General features: G+C 38.4%; 1 protein-coding gene across 7 annotated transcripts in view; it reads left to right on the top strand.

Annotated features, from left to right (window-relative positions):
* ADGRL2 (adhesion G protein-coupled receptor L2) overlaps positions 1-22969 on the top strand; it is a 163053-nt gene that overhangs the window by 17928 nt on the left and 122156 nt on the right. For all 7 annotated transcript variants that reach the window (XM_086752969.1, XM_086752971.1, XM_086752972.1 and 4 more), the window contains exon 2: positions 15804-15976. In XM_086752969.1, coding sequence (XP_086609095.1) covers positions 15904-15976 — 73 coding nt within the window. In that variant the 5' untranslated portion in view covers positions 15804-15903. The remainder of the gene's footprint in view (positions 1-15803; positions 15977-22969) is intronic.

The raw sequence follows: 22969 nt of genomic DNA, 5'->3' as shown, positions 1-22969 counted from the left end.
GTTTATTTTTTTTCCTTTCCATTTTTGTCCATGTTATTCATCCTCCGGTCTTTCTCTTCTTCCAGAAATAAAATCTCAGCTCAGTCCAATAGTGACCCATAAATAAACTGTACATTTATTACTGTCACAACCTCTTCTAGACTTGATTTTTAAACAAAAAAAATTGCCCAGAACATGCAATAGTTGTGTTGAAATCATGGTCAGCTTTTAAATATTATTATTATTACTATTCTAGCCCTGTAAAATCATCAGTCATTTATAGAATGTGACTACTTGCAGAACAGCAAATGTTTCTTAATAACGGTACGCAGGGACACGGGCAGACGGCATCTTGTGTGTGTGCTGGCCCCTCTCGTAACATGTAGTGCCGGCCTTATCTTTCTCTCTCTCCAGGTTTATTACTGCTTTGACTCGTTCTTCAAACAGATTCATGGCTTCTGGTGTGGATTGGTGGGCTTTTCATATAGCTTAAAAAGCAGATAGTTGCAGTTAGTGTAGCTTGCATTTGTGTTCCACACAGAAAGTCAGTCTTGTACCTTTGGGTTATGGGTGTGTGGCCACATTCTCAATACTGGCAGTCTGCTTGAAGAAACTAAATTACGCTCAGATATTTCATACGAGCAAGTCCTTCCCTTTTCTGTGCTATTCTGCGTATTTTCTGTTCCCTGTTGCCTTGCATTCCTTCACTGTCGGCCTTCCTCTGCTCCCTTAATTGTCACTTTATTTTGCCCGGCCTCCCCGACGCATCCACCCGTGACAGGCCAGGGCCGGGCCTGCCCGTGCTACTGCACCTGTCCCTAGGCCTCCCCTGGCCGTCTGCTTTTTCCTCCTGTGCCCTGCCCAGGGGCTTCCCCACTTCCACTGCACTTAAAACTGCTTGGGGGGGTGCCATCTTCCAGCTCTGCCTGCTCTTTTGCTCCCCCCTGCCTCCCTTCCTTTTTTACTTTTTTTTCCCCCTCCTCCCTTTTTTCTGGCCCCTCAGTGTGACTCTTGCTGATTTCTGGTGAGTAACAGTATGGGGGAGTGTACCTGATGATGATGATTTCATTGTGCATCTGATTTGTAATCTATTGCAGAAGTGCCTGCAATGCAGAAGGCTTGATAGTGTTCTTTAGCTTTAGAAATTTAAAATATTAAAGTACATAGAGCGCTACTTAAATCAAGGTGGCTTATTGAGCAGGTGTATAGCTTACATGGTTTTGTGAGCGTGAAGATTTTGCACAATGACGTATCTTTGGGCAAGCAGTGAGATACAGTGGTCTAGATTAAATTTGGGGTTTTTCAGATTGCTGAACGAGAAGCTGGTAAAACGGCATGCATTTTCTAAACAGGGGCAACTTGTCTCAGATACATCTTCTGTCTGTTGAGCTGTCAGCCACTCTGTCACTGGGGGCTTACAACTATATTCATGACAACAAGAGTTTGCTGGATTTCAAAGAAAATGCTGTTTTGTTAAAAATAGCAATCAGACCAAAAGGTTAGACGATCATCAAAGTGTCTGTAAAAATCTGTTTAAGACTCCGTTCTGTTCTTTGTTATCACAAGAGAAGATGACTCGTAAATTGCCTTTCATAAAAGTGAGTTTGATTTAAGGTATTAATAAATTCTAAATTTGTGCATTCTTGCTGTGGGGACCGAAGACTTTAATTTAGTGAAATGCCAGAAAAATTTTTTTTTGTGCTCATTTTGAGTGTTATGTGAGAATTCCATCTTACTAAATTAGGGCAGACATATATATTACACTGTTTATAAACTATTATGATTAAAACCTGTTAAATTTCATATTTGCTATTCAGTCATTTCTGAACAGAAAACTCACCTTGTCTTCATCTCAGTGCTGTTGAATTCTTGGGTTAAATAGACTAAATTGCAAATGTTAATCTGAGTAACTGTGGAAAGTTGTGACCTGGATTTGAAATGGCCATGAGACTACTACAGCAGCAGTAAATCTTCAGGAACATGTAGGGCTAGCACATGGCAGAGGATATGTCTGATGTGAGAATTAAGAGTGTGGGTGGAGGAATAGCTTTAAAACAGTGTAATGTGCCAATATAATGTTTTTCTGTTCTAAAAGAAAAAAAAAGTAAGAATTTGTCACGTATATGTAAAGTTGTATTTTTACAGACAGCACACAGTAACTTCAAAAATTTTATTTTAAAACGATAATCTAAAATTCAAGCTGTATTTAAGAAAGGCTGTTTGTGGCACTGAGGCATCTGGGTTCTTAATCCCCATGTGCTTCCTCCAGCGACAGTGATTCCGCTCTTTGAAATATGTATGGGAATTGCAGGTGCAGCCTTCAACCTAAAGGAACCATCAGTCTGAGGAAAGAGTAGATGCTAAATGCTTTTTTCCTTCTGTCCTTAAATGACTATCTTTTCTCAGCCTGGCCTCAGCCCTAGTTCTGGGTACTTTAAAGCGTGATAGCGTCAAAAGGTCCTGAGTGTTAGCTGTCAAGCACTGGCATTGCTGGAATCTTTTACTGCTTTGATTTTCTTCATCTCTCTCTTGTAACATGTCAGATTAAAATGTAGATGATGTCAGGAAAATATAATAATAGTAATTTTTAAAGCAGTGTTTTGACTTTAAAAATAATATTAAAACAATCATGTTTAAGCAATTCATAATGGAAAATTAATTGCTAATTAAAAAAGAAGTAGGTGAAACATTTTTGACATACTTATTGATCCAGTTTGCTGTTCTGTCATCTTTGTGGATGTTTTTCATACAAATTTCTTTTTGCATAGAAGAAAGAAATGAGCTGGCAGATAGTGGCCCACGTGTGTCCGCACAAATGAATTATCTTGGAGCACTGTGCAAAGGTGTTATTAGTGTTATAATATCTACTATTGATTCTTTTGAGTTCCTAAAAAATACTGAGATTGTAGGGCTGATGAAGTAAGAGCCTGAAGTACTTTACCTCTCTGTGTTTTTAAAGATAGTGAAAACTTGCTTTGCAATAAAATGGTAACACCAGCTAGAATACGGCTTTGCTGGGTTTGTTCACTGCAGGGAAGGGGTGATTGGCAGGCTCTGGCATTCGCCTGTCCGCGTTGAACTGCAGGGCTTGAGTTGTGTTGGCAGGGCTGTGCGTAAAAGTTTGTGCCGTGTTTGCCAACTGTGTTCTTGGCTCAGGCTGATGTTACATGTCTCTCGACTCCAAAGCACGCTCGTTTGCCAAATTCTACCTAAAAATGTATGCTGGAATTCCTAATTAAATAAAACCCTTGATATTTATTTTATGCCTTGGAAAGGCGTGCGTTCTTTCACAGTAGGTTTTGCTTTGGTAAAAATACAAAAAAAAAAGTAAAAAAGCCCAAGGTGGATTGAAGAGCTGTAACTGGTATTAGGAGAGAAATTGTCTCTCACAAACAGATTGATAGCTTTGGATTTTTGTAAGTATTGGAATTGTGGGACCTTACCAGGTTCCTACCTGGAATTCTTTGCATATGTACTTTTTATTTTTTATTTTTCAAATATCTTTAAAATTGTTCCGCTACAAGTGGTAATTGCAGTCGTTCTATAATTCGGTTGTTTTTTCCCTACTATAGAGCGATATAGCTACCTTATTGTTGCTGTAAGCTGAAGTTACCAGTTGAACGATAAAGGTCTAATTTATGCCAAACCAGTCTAGAAGCTTTTTCAGAAGACTGATAGCAACTGCTTTTATACATATTGCTATGTAAAATGCTTATTAATGTTAGCAGATGTTGCACTTTAATCCCTCAGAATGATTGTTTGGTAGCAGCAGGAGATTTATTAAGCTTGAGTTGTGTGAAATTGTGTGTGCATAAGCTGCTATTTAGATTGTAAAAATGCCATTGAAAACTGTTAAAAAGTTCTAACTGTAATTGGCAGAGAGGTATTAGCTGTTCTAAAAGAAGTATATGTGTACCGTTGGCCCTTATGCTGTAACCTCTTTATCATTTATCTTCTTGTATTAATGTCAGTGAATTATTAATTCATGAGCAGGGTTGGATAGGGTGAAGGCACTATTTAAATGTGTGGCACATGTATCCTTATCGCTGGAGACATGAAAAGAGTCATTTTGTCTTATCTAAAAAATGGAAAGGACATTTAAAATTTCATTTATGGTAATCCACTTCACTTCCCAGTAAAACACCTAGATTATTGCTACTATAATATAATGTTCTTATTAAAATTTTGTAATCTCTCCACTTGGTTCACTTATAAATATTGTTGATAGACAAATGTAGATTTATGTCTTTTCTTTTTAGTTGCACATCCAGTTCATGAACTGCAGCAGAACATACGAAAAGCAGATGTTTGTAAAAAAAATTCTCTTTAATTTCTAGTAAAAGAATACAAAATAAAGACAGGTATTTGTAATCGTGAAAGGATAAATGAATTATCATTTAAAACAATAACATAACCTAATTAAAGAAAAATATTATTTTTTCCAAAGTAGCAGTGTCATTGTCACATACAGCTACCAAGACCTATATTATTTAAAAGAAATTGTAAATGTGTTACATGGAGTTCTTGGTCTGCTTGATGAAACCACAGAACATCAGAGGTCATGTTGCTGCTAAAATGTGTTAAAAGTGTATATTAAATTGTATCTGTGCTACATGGATGACTTAAAAATGCATAGGAAATACAATCATAGAATCATAGAATGGTTAGAGTTGGAAAGGACGTTGAAAGGTCATCTAGTCCAACCCCCCTGCAAGGAGCAGGGACATCCCCGACTACATCAGGTTGCTCAGAGCCTCATCCAGCCTGGCCTTGAATGTTTCCAGGGAGGGGGCATCCACCACCTCTCTGGGAAACCTGTTCCAGTGCTCAACCACCCTCAGTGTAAAAAATTTTTTCATAACATCTAATCTAAATCTACCTCCCTCTATATTAAAGCCATTTACCCCTCGTCCTATCACAACAGGCCCTACTGAACAGCCTCTCCCCATCTTTCTTGTAGGCCCCCTTGAGGTACCGGAAGACCGCTATCAGGTCTCCCCAGAGCCTCCTCTTCTCCAGGCTGAACAGCCCCAACTCAGCCTGTCCTCATAAGAGAGGTGCTCCAGCCCTTTTATCATCTTTGTGGCCCTCCTCTGGACCTTCTCCAACTGGTCCATGTCCTTCTTGTGTTGGGGGCTCAAGAACTGGACACAGTACTCCAGGTGGGGTCTCACCAGGGCAGAGTAGAAGGGGAGAATCACCTCCTTCGACCTGCTGGCCACGCTCCTTTTGATGCAGCCCAGGATGCAGTTGGCCTTCTGGGCCACAAGAGCACATTGCCTGCTCATGCTGAGCTTCTCGTCCACCAGCAGTCCCAAGTCCTTCTCCTCAGAGCTGCTCTCAATCCATTCTCCTCCCAGCCTGTATTTGTGCCTGGGATTGCCATGACCCAGGTGCAGGACCTTGCACTTGGCCTGGTTGAACTTCATGAGGTTGGCATGGGCCCATCTCTCCAGCCTGTCAAGGTCCCTCTGGATGGCATCCCTCCCTTCCAGCGTGTCGATGGCACCACACAGCTTGGTGTCATCAGCGAACTTGCTAAGGGTGCACTCTATCCCACTGTCCATGTCACTGAGAAAGATGTTGAAGAGGGCTGGGCCCAACACGGACCCCTGAGGGACGCCACTCGTGACTGGTCTCCACATGGACATCGAGCTGTTGACCACCACTCTCTAAGTTCAGCCATCTAGCCAACTCCTTATCTACCGAGTGGTTTGTCCTTCAAACCCATGCCTCTCTAGAGAGAAGGATATTGTGTGGGACAGTGTCAAAAGCCTTGCACAAGTCCAGGTAGATGATATCCATTGCTCGTCCCTTGTCCACTGATGCTGTCACCCCTCATAGAAGGCCACCAGATTGGTCAGGCACGATCTGCCCTTGGTGAAGCCTCCTTGCTCTCCATGTGCCTTAGCATGGTTTCCAGGAGAATCTGCTCCATGTCCTTGCCAGGCACAGAGGTGAAGCTGACCAACCTGTAGTTGCCCGGGTCCTCCTTGTTCCCCTTTTTGAAAAATGGGGTTATGTTCCCTCTCTTTCAGTCATTGGGGACCTCACCAGACCGCTACGACTTCTCAAATACAATGGCCAGTTGCTTGGCAACTTCATCCGCCAGTTCCCTCAGGACCCGCGGATGGATCTCATTGGGTCCCATGGACTTGTGCACCTTTAAGTTCCTCGGATGTTCCTGAACCTGCTCTTTGAGTACAGTGGACGGTTCTTCAGCCTCCTGTTTTCAGTTATTCCAACAAAGAGAGTTCATTATTTTGAATACTTTAAAAACTATTAATTATTTTTTAAATTCTCTGAGTGAAAGTGATTTAGGGATATTTTGTCCTCAAGCGTTCACTGTGGCTGGCGCACCAGTGCTGCAGATAACCCGTATTTCATTTTATTTAATAGTTAAGAGGTATCACTTCACACTTTCCTTTTCACAGTGCATGGGAAAGGCCTTTGCTGTTTCCAAAATATGTCTCTGTTTTGGTGGTGTGTGTTTTGGTTTTTTTTTGTTGTTGTTGTTGTTTTGTTTTTTTTTTCCCCCCCGCCGTTGCTCTTTTCCCCCTGAAGGCAGGGAAAATACTATGTAAGATGCTAGGGAGAAGAGTTTTAAACAGTGGTACATGCAAGTAGAAGGAGCCTTTCTGTTGAATTATGATTTAGAACTCTTTTTGCTTGTAACTTCTTCAAATGTAATCATTATAAGTTTCAACTTATCTTTTCTACAAAAGGAATAAAAATGAATTGAAGTAGTTTTCCTTTTTTCTGTTATAGTTTGAATAAGTAAAAAACCCCACCCCAATTAAAGGAGTGGTGAATGACTGGTAGTCATTCAGCTGCCGTACACAGTTAAGAACAGTCACCTGAATGTTCATTGCTTATTAAATTGTACAAGAAAATACTCTTAACTAGAGTTGCACCATTAGATGCCTAGGCAACTCATACATCTTCAGAGCCCATCATCCAGTAGCAGAAGTGTTTCATTGCAGATGTAAGGAAGAGTTAGTGCTGTCTGTGCAGTACTGTCACACATGGCTTCTCACCCTTGAGTTCTTGTTTTCACCGTCAATCTGTGTGTGTGAAAAAGGAGTTATGAGGAAGAAAAACTGAGTTTGTTGATTTTTATTTTATTATTTTTGAGTTTTCAGCCTTCTACTTTAAGTGCTATTGGTGTGTGAAATCGGTGAACCTGAAAGATGTCTTCTGTCAATGTATGCTTCTTTTTTTTGTACTTGATACGCACACTATGGTACTCCAAGAGTTATGTAAATTCAGTGAAGTTTCTACTTGTAAGTCATACTTGCCTGGAGAATCTCTTGTGTACTTAGAAAGACTGTTCTTAGTTGATTATTATTTCAAAGGTGATGTATTTGAGGTCTCCATCATTTCTTCCCTTCTTCTGTTGTCAAAATTACAAATTTTGCTGTGGCTTGTGGCCGATTATGGGATGGTGGCACACAGCACTTCTCAGGTTTTTCTGTAAGAGGTGATCTGCCACCTTTTGCTAACTACGTGGTTTGTGAATGGTTTGGAAAATACAGCTTTATGGAATTACGCTTAGAAGTTTGTTTGGTGGTGGTGGTTTTAAGTGGAACTAAAATGCAGTCTTCTGAAGCTCCTGACTGTCAGGCTGCTGGTAAGAAAACTGTACTCTCCGATTACTGTAATATTATTTGTGCTTTAGAGAAAATAAAGAAAACTAGTAATAACTTGAGAAGGGGTCACGTGAAAGAAGAAAAAGAAAAATGCTGAAGTGCAGCATGTTTTAGAAAATAATTAAAAGCAGGCATTATTGAAATGGTCTTTCATAAAATGTGTTATTGTGATGCTACAGTAAACTTTAATACCTGAGGATAGGATGGAAGAAGATACATTTAAAAATACCTTTCTCCTACTGTCTCTATATTTAGTCACAGGTTTTCCACATTTCTTTGCATGCTCATCTGATGTATTTTATCCTAGATTACCTCATTGCTCCCAAGAAATCCCTTTTGGTAATATTGATAACCTAATATTTGACAGATTTTGGTCATTATTATTTCATTTAGTGGTCATATGTATAGACCAAGAGGGAATCTGAATATTGACTCACTGAATGGCTAGTAACAATGATTTATGAGTCAAGAATTCAATGCAGTAAGCCAAACACAGTAGAGATTACATCTTATGTGCCACCATTGATTTTGTTTCATATTTCACTGCACAATGATTAGGCTATGGTCTCACAGATGTTAACATTAGAACTATATTCCTCTTTAAGCAAAAAAACATGGCACAAATTACACTGAGTGCATTGTGTGTGTATGTGTATATGCCTCCTGCTTCTAGTTTTTTAAAAAAATGATAAATATTTTTCAGTTATTTTTTGGAGAGTTAGTGTTTTTCTGGTAACAACAAAGGTTTTTGTTAGAATTTTTAAAAACAATCAGAAGTGACTTTGTTGCCCACACGAGCTTATCATTTATATTGAATACAGACCACATACACTGATCTTAAATACAGCCGATGGAAAATTAGATGCTTTAAATGGATGCTATCATAGTACCTTCATGAATCTTTTGGATAATATTCCTTGGCACATACCTCAAGAAAAAGTCTTCAGTGCAGTAGTTGCCAGGGGATTGGTACTTCCAGGCTGAGGTTTGTGTGTGAATACCAGATGCTGAGGCTGCAGCACAGCCGTCCCCGACCGTGGTTCAGTTGCAGTTCAGTGCATTGCGGCTATACAGCCCCCATGAACCCAGTTACAGCAAGGGCAAAAATACTGGAAGCGCGTGGGTGAAAATGTGTTCTTGTCTGCTCTTGCCTATAACTTGATTTTATTTTGGAAGTTAGTAGCTTGTGGGTGTTTCGCTGGTGGCTCTATGATGGTCTAATGAGGTTGTCTTACTTCAGTGTGTCAGCTGTGAAAGGCGTATCTGAACTCATTTCCCTGCTTAAGCCTGGTGGTGAGTGGTCATAAAGCAGATCAGGAGTGTTGAAATCCTCGCAGTCAGCTAGAGAAACACCGCGTCGCTGCACAGGTACAGGCATGTCTGACCACAGTCCTAGGACTCTTCTGTTTGTTTTGTTTTTCAGTCTACTTCCACTTCAAACAAGTTCTCAGCTGTGAAAAACACTGGATGGGAGTTAAAAAAAGAGATCAGCTAAGTGGCACAACAGCTTTGAGAAATATGGGCCTTTGCAAAGCCTTGTCAAGGCTTTGCAGATTTACTGTCTTATGAGACTGCTGTGTCTTTGGTTGATGTTAGTCTGGTGATTTTTTTTTTCTTATTTTTTATTTTTTTTCCAAGGGAAAGGAACGATATCTTCTAATATAAATAGATTCTTTCGAGGATTTCTGTGAGAAGTTTGAAAACCCTTTGAATTTTCTTCAGCTGTAATGATTGCTTGTTTTGATTCGTTGTGTGGTTTTTGGTGATTTTTATAGCTATTCATTATTTTCTTGTTTATTTTTGATGTTCATAAAATCTGTCCTACACAGGTTTGAAAACGAGTGCTATTTGTTTTGCAGTTTAATGAAGAGAATGGCAAACAGCCTCAGACCGTGCCTCTGATGTCCAAAGTGATCAGCATATTTAACATACTCAGTGTGACACCAAGATATTATAGCCGATAACGGTTGTAATTGACTTGCAGCATCCCTTTCCCTCCCCCATTCTTTGGATACTAGAGATTTATCTTTGAGACCCCTGGGAAGATGCAGTGACACAGAGGGCAGAAGTGTTAAGAAGGTTTTACCTGCAGTATTTGAGCGGAGGTGGTCTGATGTAGCGGCACGGTGTCGATTCACGTGAAATAGAAGGAATTTGCAATGAGGATTGAGTGACACCCCTGCCCCCCACCTCTCCCGGTTCTGAGCATTTAGCAAAGGCAAAAAGAAATTCAAACCTGGCAAAAGGAGAGTGCCTGGAGCCAAAAAAAGCCATTCTTATTAGCGCTAGCAAAGGTTTACTTTGCTGGCTTATTGAATGAAAACTCCCCAGAGTGTCCAGGCTTTACTGTGTTAACAAGAAGGGGCAAAGCTGGCTTGTCAGGAGTGGAGCACCGTGTAACCTGTCTGTAAAACACAAGAATGAGGCCGAGCTGAACTGGAGTGCTGATGAGAAAGGAAAATCTTCGCCTTTTCCTCTTAAATTCTATTTATTTTCTCAGTGAATGATTGCGGTAGACCACTGAGCTGCTGTGGACTGATGGACTACATTGTGATATTGCACTGTTAAAATAGAGTCAGCGCACTCTTTAGTGTCATGTCTTGCATAGGCAGATTTGGTATTTTGAATTATCTGCTGCCCTGATGAGGTGGGAACCCAGGCTGGTGTGGGGTTGGCGTTTCTATGGTTGTTCTAAATCTTGGGTGCACGCTCAGGGCGTGCAGGCGCTCCTCAGGCACAGGTATGTCACTTCAGAGCACAACGCAGCTGAATGCATTGAAGTTTTGGTTTTTTTTGTTGTTGTTGCAAAGACTGAATGACCTTGGTCAAGTCTTGTTCTCACTGTATTATTCCCTTCCCTGATACTGTATTGCTACAGAGATGTTTTGGGTTAGAAATCCAGTGTTCAAGGTGACAGTTAATAGAGAGTGTTGAATACAGAATTGAAGATGAGACTCTCTGGTATGTTTTAAGCATTGAATTGCTTTTAGTGGAAACGAAGTCTTTGTTAACCAATTTTAGACAGAGCAGAGTTAGCCTTTCCTTTCTTCTTGCAATATGCATCTTGTTTAATTAGAACAGATCAGGCATTGATTGTTTACCGTAGCTGGTAGGAGGATGCTAACTAAGCCAGCACGGTGGTCTTGTTTTCAGGTTTTTTTTTTTGTAAGATCTTGTAACTTTGAAGATTTTCTACGATGTGATACTGTAGCACTAATGCAAAGTTACTAATATAAGTCAATTTTTAAATAACCCTTTTGAAGACTTAGGAATAACTCAAATGCGTCTGCAGATATGTTCGGTGTTGAAAAACAGAGCTGGGTCTCATTGCAGATACATATAAAACTGTAGCTCTCAGATCATAAACAGTATTAGTCTCATTCTAATTTTTTACTAATGTGGCTTAGACAGTTTTACTAATCACACTGCACTAATTAAATTCTTATGTTACAGATTATAGGAAGTTTAACTTTTTTTTTTTTCTTTTAAATTGGGAAGGCCTCATGATGGGAAAGCATGTGGACACATGATTTCTCAGGAGACTAAGTATTCTATTATATTGTATGAATATGTATCTACTCACCCTTCCTTCCTCTTCCCCCTCCTTTCCTCTGCAGAGATATATTACAGAATTACTTAGTTTCATAAACTGGGTTATGAAAGGCGGTGGGGGTGCTCCATGTGTGGCAAGATAGGTCATATAGGATTTGTAAGAAGGACTGCCTGGGTCCTGCTAGTTCCTCAGCACGTATGAGCTGTGCAGCTATAGCTGATGCTCCTTACCTCTCTGTGCCTCATCATCTGTGAAACCAGTGTAAATTTTATTTCTGTAATAGAGATGTTAAAAGCTTGACTGAGGTTGCAAGTGCTTGGTGGTGTTTCGAAGATGATTTGGAAAACTAAGCACTATATTGCAAAATACATCAGCATTAGTCTGAAAGACTTTCAGCTAAAGAAAAACATCCTTGCTTAGCTGGAAAGATCTCTGCATTCCCCTCTGTCTTAATTACCTGAAAAGCTGGATGGAACAGGAAGGAAAAGGCAACTCTTGAGCATGCTGTGTCAGTTGTCCGGAAGGTCTTAAAAGACCCTTTTTTGGCTTTTGAAAATAAAACCTTGGGAAGGTTAAACAGAGTAGAGTTGGGACATGGCAGTCCTTTAGAGGTCTTTCTCTTCAAAGATGAAAGTATTTCAAGGAACGTGCTTGGAGCTGCTTTCTCTTATCTCTGGGGTGCTCTTGAGCAATGTTGCAGGGAGAGGGATGGCCAGCAGTGGCGCGTATTCTGCTGTGGTCGTGTTCTGTCTGTAAGAAGCTTCAGAAGAACAAGGAAGCGAGGCAGGGGCACTAAGATACTCAGGACTTGGAGCACGGCTTATGAATATGGTATGAAGAGATGCCCAACACCTTTGCACTGTACAGGTTTGACCATTAACATTTCCATTACTGATCTCGTCTTCTTTAACAGCACGTACGTGAAGAAACTTAACAAGGTGAACCGCTCTGTTTCCAGCCGAGGGTTGGGTTTTTTTCCCTATGGGAGACTGCAGTATGGCCCAGAGGTAGGGATTTAAGTTACAACTGGAATTTTCTAGGCAGTTTTTTTTTCAGCACTCTGAAATTCAAGCAACCTTTTGCTTTAGGGAGTTTTTCTCTGCCCCACCCACAAGCCCAGGCAGTTAGTGATCCAGAGAAAAGGTTTATTAAGCTCTGAGGGGAAATAAGGTATTTGCACAGGACAGCAACTCGCTGTAGTCTCCTTTATCTGTTTACAAAGAAGTAACTGAATACGTTTTTTCCTGGTCCTACTTGTTTGGTTTGGGATTTGTTGTTGTTGTTGTGAGATGCCACTGACAGTCTCCGTCACTGATGGATGGATGGTGACAGCAGTGTCTATGGCTGGAGTGCTCTCTGGCTCCAGCTCATGTCTGGGTACCTTTTTCAAGATTAGCTTTTGTTATGTTGATGAATAGCTGGTTCAGAACTGCACCGTTCTTTTACTTGGAGCCACAAAGACTTTCTCAAATATATAGGTTGCATTAAAAATTGTTCGCTGTGAAACTGTTAATTTTTATTCAAAAGAAAAGAAAGAAGTAAAATCAAACCCTACTACATCAGTTTTCAAACACTGCTTAATTTTTTCTTGCTTTTTAAGAAAAACATGTGTTGCTAATGATCTGGTAGGAACTGCTTAGTTTATTTCAAATTCTTTTTGCAGCAGCACACTGAGTTAAATTCTACGTCTGTAGGCTACAGCAATCTAGAGAGAACAGTATATTGCACAAAACATTTAAATTTGTCCTTAAATATTTTACATTTATTCTTAGCTGAATAAATGAAACTCTGCTGGTTTTGGTATCACAAAAATATCAGTGTCCCTTCAGAAACTGATTTCTTATTAAAATGATTAAAATAAGTCAGCTGACAAGGTCAGGAACTCTTACTCTATTTAAAAAAAAAAAAAGTCATCTCTGCTATAAATTTTGCAGCTAGTTCCTAGAGGGATGCTGGGTACCACAAATGGTGCTTTGATTATTGTTTTTGTTTTTCATACAACCCTTTCTCTCCCTCCAATTTAAAAAAAAGCCCAGAAGGAAGTGATGACCCTAAGGATGATGAAGCACAGGTTTGTCACTGTCCACTTGAAGGTGAAGGAAGATGTCTCAGAATTGGGGAGTGCAGTGCTATGCTAGGAAAATAACGATAAAACTTGAGTCTCAGGAAGTCAAAATCTTCTGGACGGACTGGGAACAATCAGATGGCTGACTTAATTTCACTTTTAGCCATTATTGTTCCTCATCTATTCTCTTGGATTATTCTGATTGCTTGCTGAAATTATGCTGATTAGTCTGTAGTATCTTTGAAATAGTTTTATGATTTTTCCTTTGGGTGCTACAGGTAAAAAACTAATCCAAGCTCTTCCCAAGCTTTTAGCTGAACTATCTCCAGGGCTTTTTGGTTTGTTTTTTTGTTTTGGTTTTTTTTTTTTTTTTTTTGGATGTATCATGGTGGCAATTTTTTCTTCTTTACTCAGCAGGAGCTCCTTTGCAATTGTAATTTCTGCTGAATGCTGTGCATCCTTTGTGGGTTTTTAGATTTGATTTTTTCTTTTCTTTTTTTTTTTTTAGTTACAAAACACTCTCAGGTCAGTGTGAAAGATCTGGAGATACAATATGAGTGTCTCTTCATAACTGCTTCTGGGTTGTCCTGTAGCAGCTGGTGTTTCACCATCTAAATTGAGGGCACATATTTTACCTCTGGGCACATGGGTCTGTGCCAGGGAGAGCCAGGCTCTGGCTGTCCTGTGCTGAAGCCCTTCGTTTGCCATTGCATGCTCTTTGTTGAAATATGTGTGGATAAAAGCGTTTGTGATTGAAGAGCACCTGTCTGTAGTTGGAAATTGGAAAAAGGATTTGTTTTTATGTATAAATAAACATAAAATCAGTTGTCCTTAGATGTCGGTTCTCTTTCATTTCCCGATGTGAGAAATCACAAGCACGCTTGTGTTTCGTGAGAGGGATGCGTACACTGAAGTGGCATCACTGCTAAAGAGAAGCCAAGTAAAGAAGCCTATTTGGCTGTTTAATAATCTCCTGTTCTGTCACAGTCACACTGACTCCATTTGGAGACAGAGAAATTTTTCCATAATGTTTTCTGTTAATTCCTGTCTTTCTCTCTGGGGAAAAAAGTGAGTGCCAGTCTTGTTGCTGTTTGTGTGCTCAGGGAACAAACTTATCTTTGATTAGTATTAACATTGACTAATATAAAAGAAATTACACTTTTTACTTCTGAAAATGATGTACAGTTCATAGAATTTATTTGTCTGGTATTTTGTGCTCCTCATCCTTTCCAATTCTGCTTGCCAAAAAGGTAAATGTATTTTTTAAAGCCCTCAACATGCTCCAGTATTCGTGAGAATTCTAAGTGGCCCTTGGATCCTGACACTTAAATTTTTACATAGTTAGTTACATGTTTTTAAACTAACATTAATTTCAGGTATCTCAGAAATATATTCATCCAGTCCTGTCCATTGGTCTTGGAGAGACCAAGTCACTGTGGCACCAGACTCAACTCTTTGGATCTGTAATTGCTGTAATGTTCAGAGAGTCATTCTTCTAGAGTTGTTTAACGTATCTGTAATATATAGAGCCAGATTTGTAATTAAAAATAATTTGGTTTTATATGGATATTAATTTTTCTCTAGTTTGCCAAACTCTAATAGTTGGGGCTGAAGCATGATCTAGCTTCATACAGTGAGATATGAAGAGGATGTACGTAGTTACTCAGTTGGCTGGTGAGAGAATGAAGTCATTAGCAAAAGGGAGCAGTCTGCTGTCAGATCTTTTATTGCAGCTATTGCACTCTATCACTGTAATTATATTTTTCATATGCAAATGATAGCTTAAAGAATTCTTCCTTTGGTATATCACTTACAGGAGCAATTCGGTTCATGTTTCTCAGTCGGAGACAAATCTTGTCAGAGGCTAAGGACAGGAGAGTCTCATCCATTATGTTTATTCCCTTTTCTCTGAAGGTGTTTATTGGGTAGAAATAAAGCAAATTGTAGTTATATGAAGAGGCTTCCTCACCAAACAGAATATTTTGTCAGCGAAGTTGCTGTTACTGCTTCTCATCCGAGGGAAGTGGCCTACATGTAGCATGAAGGGAACGCTGGAGCCGTGGCAGGGAGGAGACCTGTAGAGCCTTACTGTTGAGCAATGTTGCTCTGTTGTTCTCAGCCACTCCATGTTTCAAATCCCTAAGAAATACTGCAGTGCCCTAGATTTAATTTTATTATTTCTTTGAGGTAGAGTAATACAGGTTGTGTTGGATTTGGGGAGTGGGAAAAGCTTAACCTAGTCATCTGCAAATCCAACTTCTTATATATAGAGAAAACATTATGGCTTTTTTTTTTTTTAACATGTCTTAGTGCAAGTACATGAATAACATTGGTACTTTCAGCTTTAACATGTATTGTCAGTGATCATTCTGTTTAATGAGAGATTACATCCCAAAAACCTGCCACATTCCCAGCTACAGTGCAGGTGTACAGTCAGTTTTTATTAAAAATTTCTGTCTTCATGTCAAGTAAAATTTGGTATTCCAGATCATTGGTGTTCAGCTATTGATGGATTTTTTTTTTTTTCTCTTTTCTTGCAAATCCTCTGCTTCTCCAGGTATGAAGATGAATAATGCAGACCACTGGTTTCGATGATGCTGGGCTTTTATAACTGGATTCATTAAGGAATACAAAGAAAATTCTTACAGAGATCAATAATGGTGTCTTCTGGCTGCAGAATGCGAAGTTTTTGGTTTCTGCTCATTATCAGCTTCCTGCAGTGTACTGAAGGTAAGCTTTAGTTTATTTTTTTTACTTGAGTTTGCAGATTAGATGAATGGTCTGTACAATTAATTTTTGTTAGATGACCTGAAGTTTTAGGATGTCAAACAAAAAGTATCTGTAGCATGTTCTAGATTTAATTTATAAAACTCAAACTGTCCGTTTTTAATGAAAAAAAGAAAATAGATTTTTTTTTTTTTTTGGTTTTGATACAGTGTGGTATGTTGAAACTGTATTGCGGTGTTCAGGCAGCTGAAGTGACACTATTAATATCTTTGGTAGGTGTCTTATTTTTGGACTCTTCCTGTTCTTTTTTATGTTCATGTTGCATAACCATTTAGAAGCAATGTATAGATGTGTTAAATGTGATATAAAATAACTAAACAGTGCAAATGAAATACTCATTTTACTTTTCTAATTTGACTGGCTGAAAATAAAACGGCAAACACTTTATTAAGATGAGAACTATGCAAGTTAAATTTCAGGAAAGAAAAGCGCATACAGAAATAGCACCTACATAAAAATATTTTTGTTTTTTTTAAAAAAGGGGAAAATACATCACTGCTATCAAATGTGGTGTTTAAAATAGCTCTTAAATTAAAGAGATGAGGAAGGAAAAAGCTTTTTTAAAAAAGTGGTAGCATCTCTTCTTTATCTGTTTTTCTTCATAAACTCTATTTTATCCTGTTAGTCTGTTTCCCCAGCTGTTCTTGTGGCCCTTTTAATAGACAGAGAAACACGAATGATCAGGAAACATGGTTTATGAATCTTTAATTACAAATATTTGTATAGAACATGAGGCTATTTCTGGGTGTAATCATTTTGATTGACTAGATTCCAGATGAAAAGACTGGTTTAGTAATAAAATAGCACCTCCATGCCTTGTTACGTTGTTAAATAATCAGTATATAATAGATGGGCTTCTCTGGTGCATCTGTGGCATGACCTTACCATCTTTTAAAGCAGATACATCTCTTACTCTGTCAAAATTCTTTGAACTTTAAGGCTAAATTTTCAGAGATATTTCAGGAAAGCTGCTCTGCATCCCCTTCTCTTCTTTCCCAAACCTATACAAACAAAAAGGATCTAATTCCCAAAAATGGCAAAACTCAAGGTTATAAATTTAAATATTGTACACAATCTTCCGTGTTCTCTGCATAATTTCCTAACCATTTATTCTAGGCTAACACAACTTGGGTCTTGTGCTGTACTGACAGACAAGATTTGCTGAAATAGGTTGTTCGTATGCCGTGTGAACATACATGTGTATCGGGGAGCGCGTCCTAGGAGTCTTCATAAAGGTTTCTAAACATGGGGAACTCTTACTTCACTTAAATAGCTTTCACAGTCAGTTTCTCCTCCCTCTCCTCTTTTCTTAAATATCGCCAGGATATATTAGAAAACTGGCATTTCCTTCGGCACACTGCAGATCTTGGATGATTTCATTGTTGATGGGATGTCTGATTTGGTAGCTGTTGTAGTGACTGCTCTCTTGGTGTCTGTTTGGTCTTGGGTATAACCTCATTTTTATAGGAAAGTAAGTGCCAACAGCTGGGAGGTAAAATGCTTTTCAGCCTCTTTCACAGGTAAGGAAGGTAAATGCTTGTTAAGAGAATGGAATTAATAAATCTTAGGACTGGCTGGTTAGGTAATAACTTGTGTTAATTATAAATGCACTTACATTGGGAAAATGGTTGTACTAGTTGAAGCCAAAGGTGTAGGATATAGAGGCATCTATTTATGTTTTTTTTTCTGATGTTTTAAAATAAGTTTTATTTGTTATTGTAATTGTTTCAAATCCCTATATCTACTACATTTTACAAAGATTCATTTATTCCCAGTTTAATGCTATGTGGTGGCTGAAAACATTTGTAAATGGAAACGAAAAGCAAACAAACAACTCTGGTTCAGTTTCAGTAGCAAACAGCATGCTGCAGTGTTTTATCTGCTGAGTTTGGAAAGGAAAAAGTCAACTGAGAACTTCTGCAGATTGAATTTTTGCTATTTGCAGAAAGTTAATTTTCATTGTCATCTGTAATATTTCAAGTTCATTTTGTTCTGTCCTTGTTTTTCTTGTTTTTAGTAGCCAGTAGCAATCTTTTGATGCTTCAGTTGTGAATTTACTTTTTTAAGAGCTGCTTTTTCAGCTCAAAGAAACAGGGAAGGAAATTGGGAGCAGATAACAGAATCATACCAAATTAATTGTAAATTCTTAAAATAAATGAAATATTGTGGCTCTGTATACTGGAAATGAATATTAATATAGAGTTGGCTTCCAGCCACAGAAGCAAAATGAATACCACATTATTACACTTTCTCACAAGATTACATTGCCTTCTGCTTCAGTAATAAGAGATGCCAAGTGTAACGTGCTTTAGTAGCACTTCATGCCTAGAAGTACGAACATGAACAAAGGTTAAAATAAGAGCATCTAACTTTTGCTAGAAATAAGAAAATCTTTAATTCTCTTGCTTGAACTTAGGGGTTTTTATAGAAATCTTATGTGTGTATGCAGGTTGTTGCAGTTGGTGGGGGAGATGAAACTTGGCTGAATTCCCTGCTGTTATATTTTAATGTTTCTGTGCAGTTAAACAGAGAGAGAGAGGAAAAAAGAACCTGGGTGTGGACAAGTGATTCATTTGTTCATATAATGAAACATTTTCCAATCAAGATAAAGACTTCATTACTCTCTCAGTGCCTTAACTTCAACTCAGCAGGGAATTAGCAAGCAGGCACAGTTATAGGAAGGCAGCAAATTTCTTTTAGTGTCGCCTATCCAAATAGAAATCGTATCTTCCATCTTGGTTTTGCTTTGTTTTTCCTGGCTAGTGCAGTCCAGGTGGGGTTGCTTTTGAAGCAGTCTATTCCTTCAGGTAAAATGAACCTGAAATGGACAAGTGCTGGCAGCTGGAGGGGAAAACCGCACGGAGTTATTATACACTGCTGTGTATTATACACAGCAGGTCAATATTGGTGTGTAGAGGCTTGAAAAGCATTGTTATTTCCATCAACAACAAGCATTGCAGCCTTAAATAAGGAAAAAATGAGAGGCGGGAAAAAGGAATGAAAATTCGAAGTAATGAGCTTGAATATTAATGTAATTTCCAAAGGTATTTTTTCTGTCCCTTTTTCTTTGTGCCAGAGTCCATCCCTGTCCCGCGCTGCCCTGGCTCTCTGCCCTTGCAAAAGGAGAGTGTTTGTGTTCATGCTCCTGTCGGTCCCACGCAGTTGAGTCCTACACCTTTACCTGCCTGTTTCATACCAACTGTAGAAAATGAATTGCTGACACCATTTCTTTTTTCTTTTTCTTTTTTTCCCTTCCTAATTGGGTGAAATCATCCAACAAGTTAAAAATTTTCTGAGAAAATACAGAAAGTCAGAGAGTGAGATCACACGTGCCTTGTTTCCATAGCAAAGCAGAGTAAAAAGCTTATTATACATATTATTGGTTTCTCTTCAAGCAAGTTAAGACAGATACACTAATATGCATATGAAAAAAAAGATGTCAGAGCTAAATATTCTGATTATGACTGGTCTTTGGACTGTACAATTTTTTGATATTTTGAGCTTTTATCTTGCTTACAAAGTCTACCTTTTTGGCTAGCTTTAGATGCCTTTTATTTTTGTTCTCTTCTGCTCCTTAAGAAGCAGAAGTGGTTGGAAAGCACTGAAATAATTTTCTTTGCTTATGTTTTATTTTAATCAAGGTTGAATACAATTTTAATTCGTTTTATTATGAATTATTATTGATGCTTTGTCCAAACTAAGAAACATCATGCTTTCATTGTTTATTTAATTATCTCTTCCTAAATGGCATTAGTGTTTCTTAAAAAAATCCAACCTGTCTTTGCCTCTGAATGTACATTTTTATTAGTGTTACCATAAGAAATATAAATTCCTGTAAATTCCACTTATGCCAGCCAAGAAGCTGAGTGTTAAACTGGAAGCAGTTTTAAGTGTGCATCCAACATTAGTGCATTTACTAAAGAAGAGACATACTGAATACAGGTAACACACATTGGGCCACTACAAAGGTTTTTGCTATTTTACTGTATTGCTTCAGATCTTCAGCCTCCTGTCAAGCTGCTCAGACTTAGAGTGTCTAAGGCATATGGCACAAGGTACTCAACAAACTGTAGAAGTACATTGGTTTTCCTGCACGTGTACTGGGAAGTATTAGTAGGATTTTGCCCAGGATAAAAATTCAAAAAATGTGATGCCCTGGCCTTGAGAAGAAATCAGCTTCTGTAATTAGTGGATTTAAGTTCTACAAGGTGTGAAACCCATTCTGGAGTCACGCAGGAGCAAATAGGAGCACTAATTTAACTTCTAGCCAGGGAATTTATCGCAGTGAGAGAGCTCTGTGAAGCACACTGTTGGTAGGTAACTACATGGCTTAACAGAGGTTGCGAAGCATCTGTAAGCATACCCAGCGTACTACGGCCAGGCAGTTATCACCTGCCCTTTGGAGAGTCACTCTGATAAGCCTTCCAATACTATCTTCATTTTTATCAGATATACCTAATGTCTTTCATGATTCTTTAGCAAATGTTTTATCTTAATTGGTTAATGCAGATTATGCAGAAGAAAACATCTGTATGAAGGGAGCAGTGTGAAGGGTTTCTGGAGAAAGCAACTGTTGTATTGAGTTGTGTTTTCTTTCCAGGAAGAGCATGCCATTTTTCACTGGGATATTCTGGTGCACTTTTCTGGGACGCCTCTTTTTCCTTTTCTGAGGGAGGTGTAGGCCCAACGTATCTTCTAAAAAGGAAATTGCTCTAAACAGTGAGACTGAACTTTTTCTTAAAGAAAAATGTCTGCTAAACTTTTCAAGTGCGTTTCCAGGTAATAGAGACTGACAGACTGCCTGGAAAAGCCAGAGATTCTTTAATGTGCTGGCAGTGAATATTATTTCATATATTCCCTGAACAGTGAGATCTGCAGGATCGTATGCTGTAAGATTACATTTTTGAAACCAAAGCAAAACCACTATTTTAAAATGTAACCATGTAGAAGAATGCATGAAGAACCATTTTAAATACTGTACTAACACTTATACGAGAATTTGCTAGGAAATGTTAATGTAAGGGTCTTATACTTTTTTCTTTGCTTAAATTATAAGTGAGTAGTTACTATGAGATGAATAGTAGTATTACTATTTTGCAATGCTGTCTTCTTCCTCAGTTGCTTAAAAACGTTCTCCTTTATGAGGGGAGATTTTGCATTTGCTCGAGGTCTGTGTTCAGAAGAAGAAAAGAACTCTAACTTGTAAGGCTGTAGAAGCGCGGTGTGTTGTGCTGTGAGGGCAGATGTTGTATTTTCAGAGCCCTTTAAGCTGTTACTTCCATATACCATCTTTCGTTGCCGTAACCTCGGTGGGTGAGGCGAGCCAAAAAAAATTACCTCTATTAACAGTTGTATTTAAAAGGTATTTAATTATTTTCATTTCTGTTTTCTGTCAAGTGGAAGAATACTGTTTGTCTTGGTAACAAAACATTTTATATAGCTTTAACAACACTGTCTTTGTATTATACTTTTAGGTCATAGTCTAAAATCGAAGTATAACTGCCTGAAGCATCTGATATTAGTGAATGCCTCAGCACTGGCTTTCTTATTACATTTAGTATCCTTATAATCAGATTATAAAAATTATTGTAAAGTATAATGATATTAGATTTAATATTTGTTGCCAAGTTCTACAAGCACATAATTGGTTTTATACTACAAGTAGATCCATTGATGTTCATGGTCTACCTCTGTGAGTAAATGGTACAGAGAAGTAATACATTTTGTGCTAATTGATGTAAAGATGTCTTAATAGAGGCAAGTGTATGCAGGACGAAAGCATTACAGAAAAAAGGACTTATGCAAAAGGCTCTAATACATGTTTCATGTATGTGCCTGCTTCTGTGTTCGTGATTGTGTCCCAGGTTGTGTTACATGAGGAAGAGGAGATAAAACTATTCACAGGGAGAAGTTTTTGGCTTGTTGTTAATCTGTACTCTCATCATAAATGCACTTAAAAAGTACGGGAGCTCCCAACATGTTCTTATGTAGTTATATATATTTATCCAGTAACCTTCGTGGAAGAGACACTTAAAAATTGTCTTGCTTTTTACAGTGGTTAATTAGTGTCATATTTACTCATCAACATTGGTTAGTTAAAATAATATTTATAGTTGCTTCTTCTGATTTTTTTTGTGTTTATTATATGCCTTTTTACTTGGATAGTATGGCTCTAAAGCAGCACTTTGTTATATTATATTCTGTACAAGTACAAAATTAGAAGAAAGGAAGATAAGGAAATACAATGCATACGTATATAGTAAAGGTCCATGGGTAATTTTGTTGTGCTTTCAGTTGTATGTGGTACTTATTATGTGTCTGTGTTGATAGAATCATGCTGCAGGTTTTTTATTTCTAATCACTTCAAATTTGATAAAATTTAATTCTGTCAAAGCTGGATTGGCTCCAGTTTTGCTCATGTCTGTAGACAGTACTAGTTTATCCATTGATGGTTTGTTTGGATTGACATTTCGAATGAGATACATGAACACTGGATATTTTTCCAATCATTGTTCACCTTTTTTCCACTAAATTTTTTTACATTTTTAACACAGGATAAACTTTGTATGCATGATTCTGTAAATGAGCCATACCTCAAATCCAAAGACATCATATGTTAAATTGAATATGCAGTTCTTTCTGATAGATGGGAACTGAAAAAATCCTTTTGCTTGAAGGTGTCCCAAATTCCTGCCCTTTCAAAAAAAGTCTTGAACTACTCCACTGGCTTTCAAAACACAATTGTGCTAAAGCTCTTTGTGTTTCTGCAATCTCTGTCTCCTGGCTTGCTTTTGAAGTGTAAAGAAATAGAGTTATATGAATGTTAGCTTGGTTAGTGGGTCCTTCTTTCAGTCAGGGAGACGATTCATCCATGTCCCGGTGACATTAAGGCAACCGGTGTAAATGTGCGCGAGGGTGTTGGGGGTGGTGGGGGAG

Source organism: Chlamydotis macqueenii, chromosome 8, assembly GCF_036417535.1.
Source record: "Chlamydotis macqueenii isolate bChlMac1 chromosome 8, bChlMac1.mat, whole genome shotgun sequence".
NCBI lineage: Eukaryota > Metazoa > Chordata > Aves > Otidiformes > Otididae > Chlamydotis > Chlamydotis macqueenii.
Note: the sequence above shows the minus strand (reverse complement) of the source record. Positions and strands in the feature narration are given on the sequence as shown.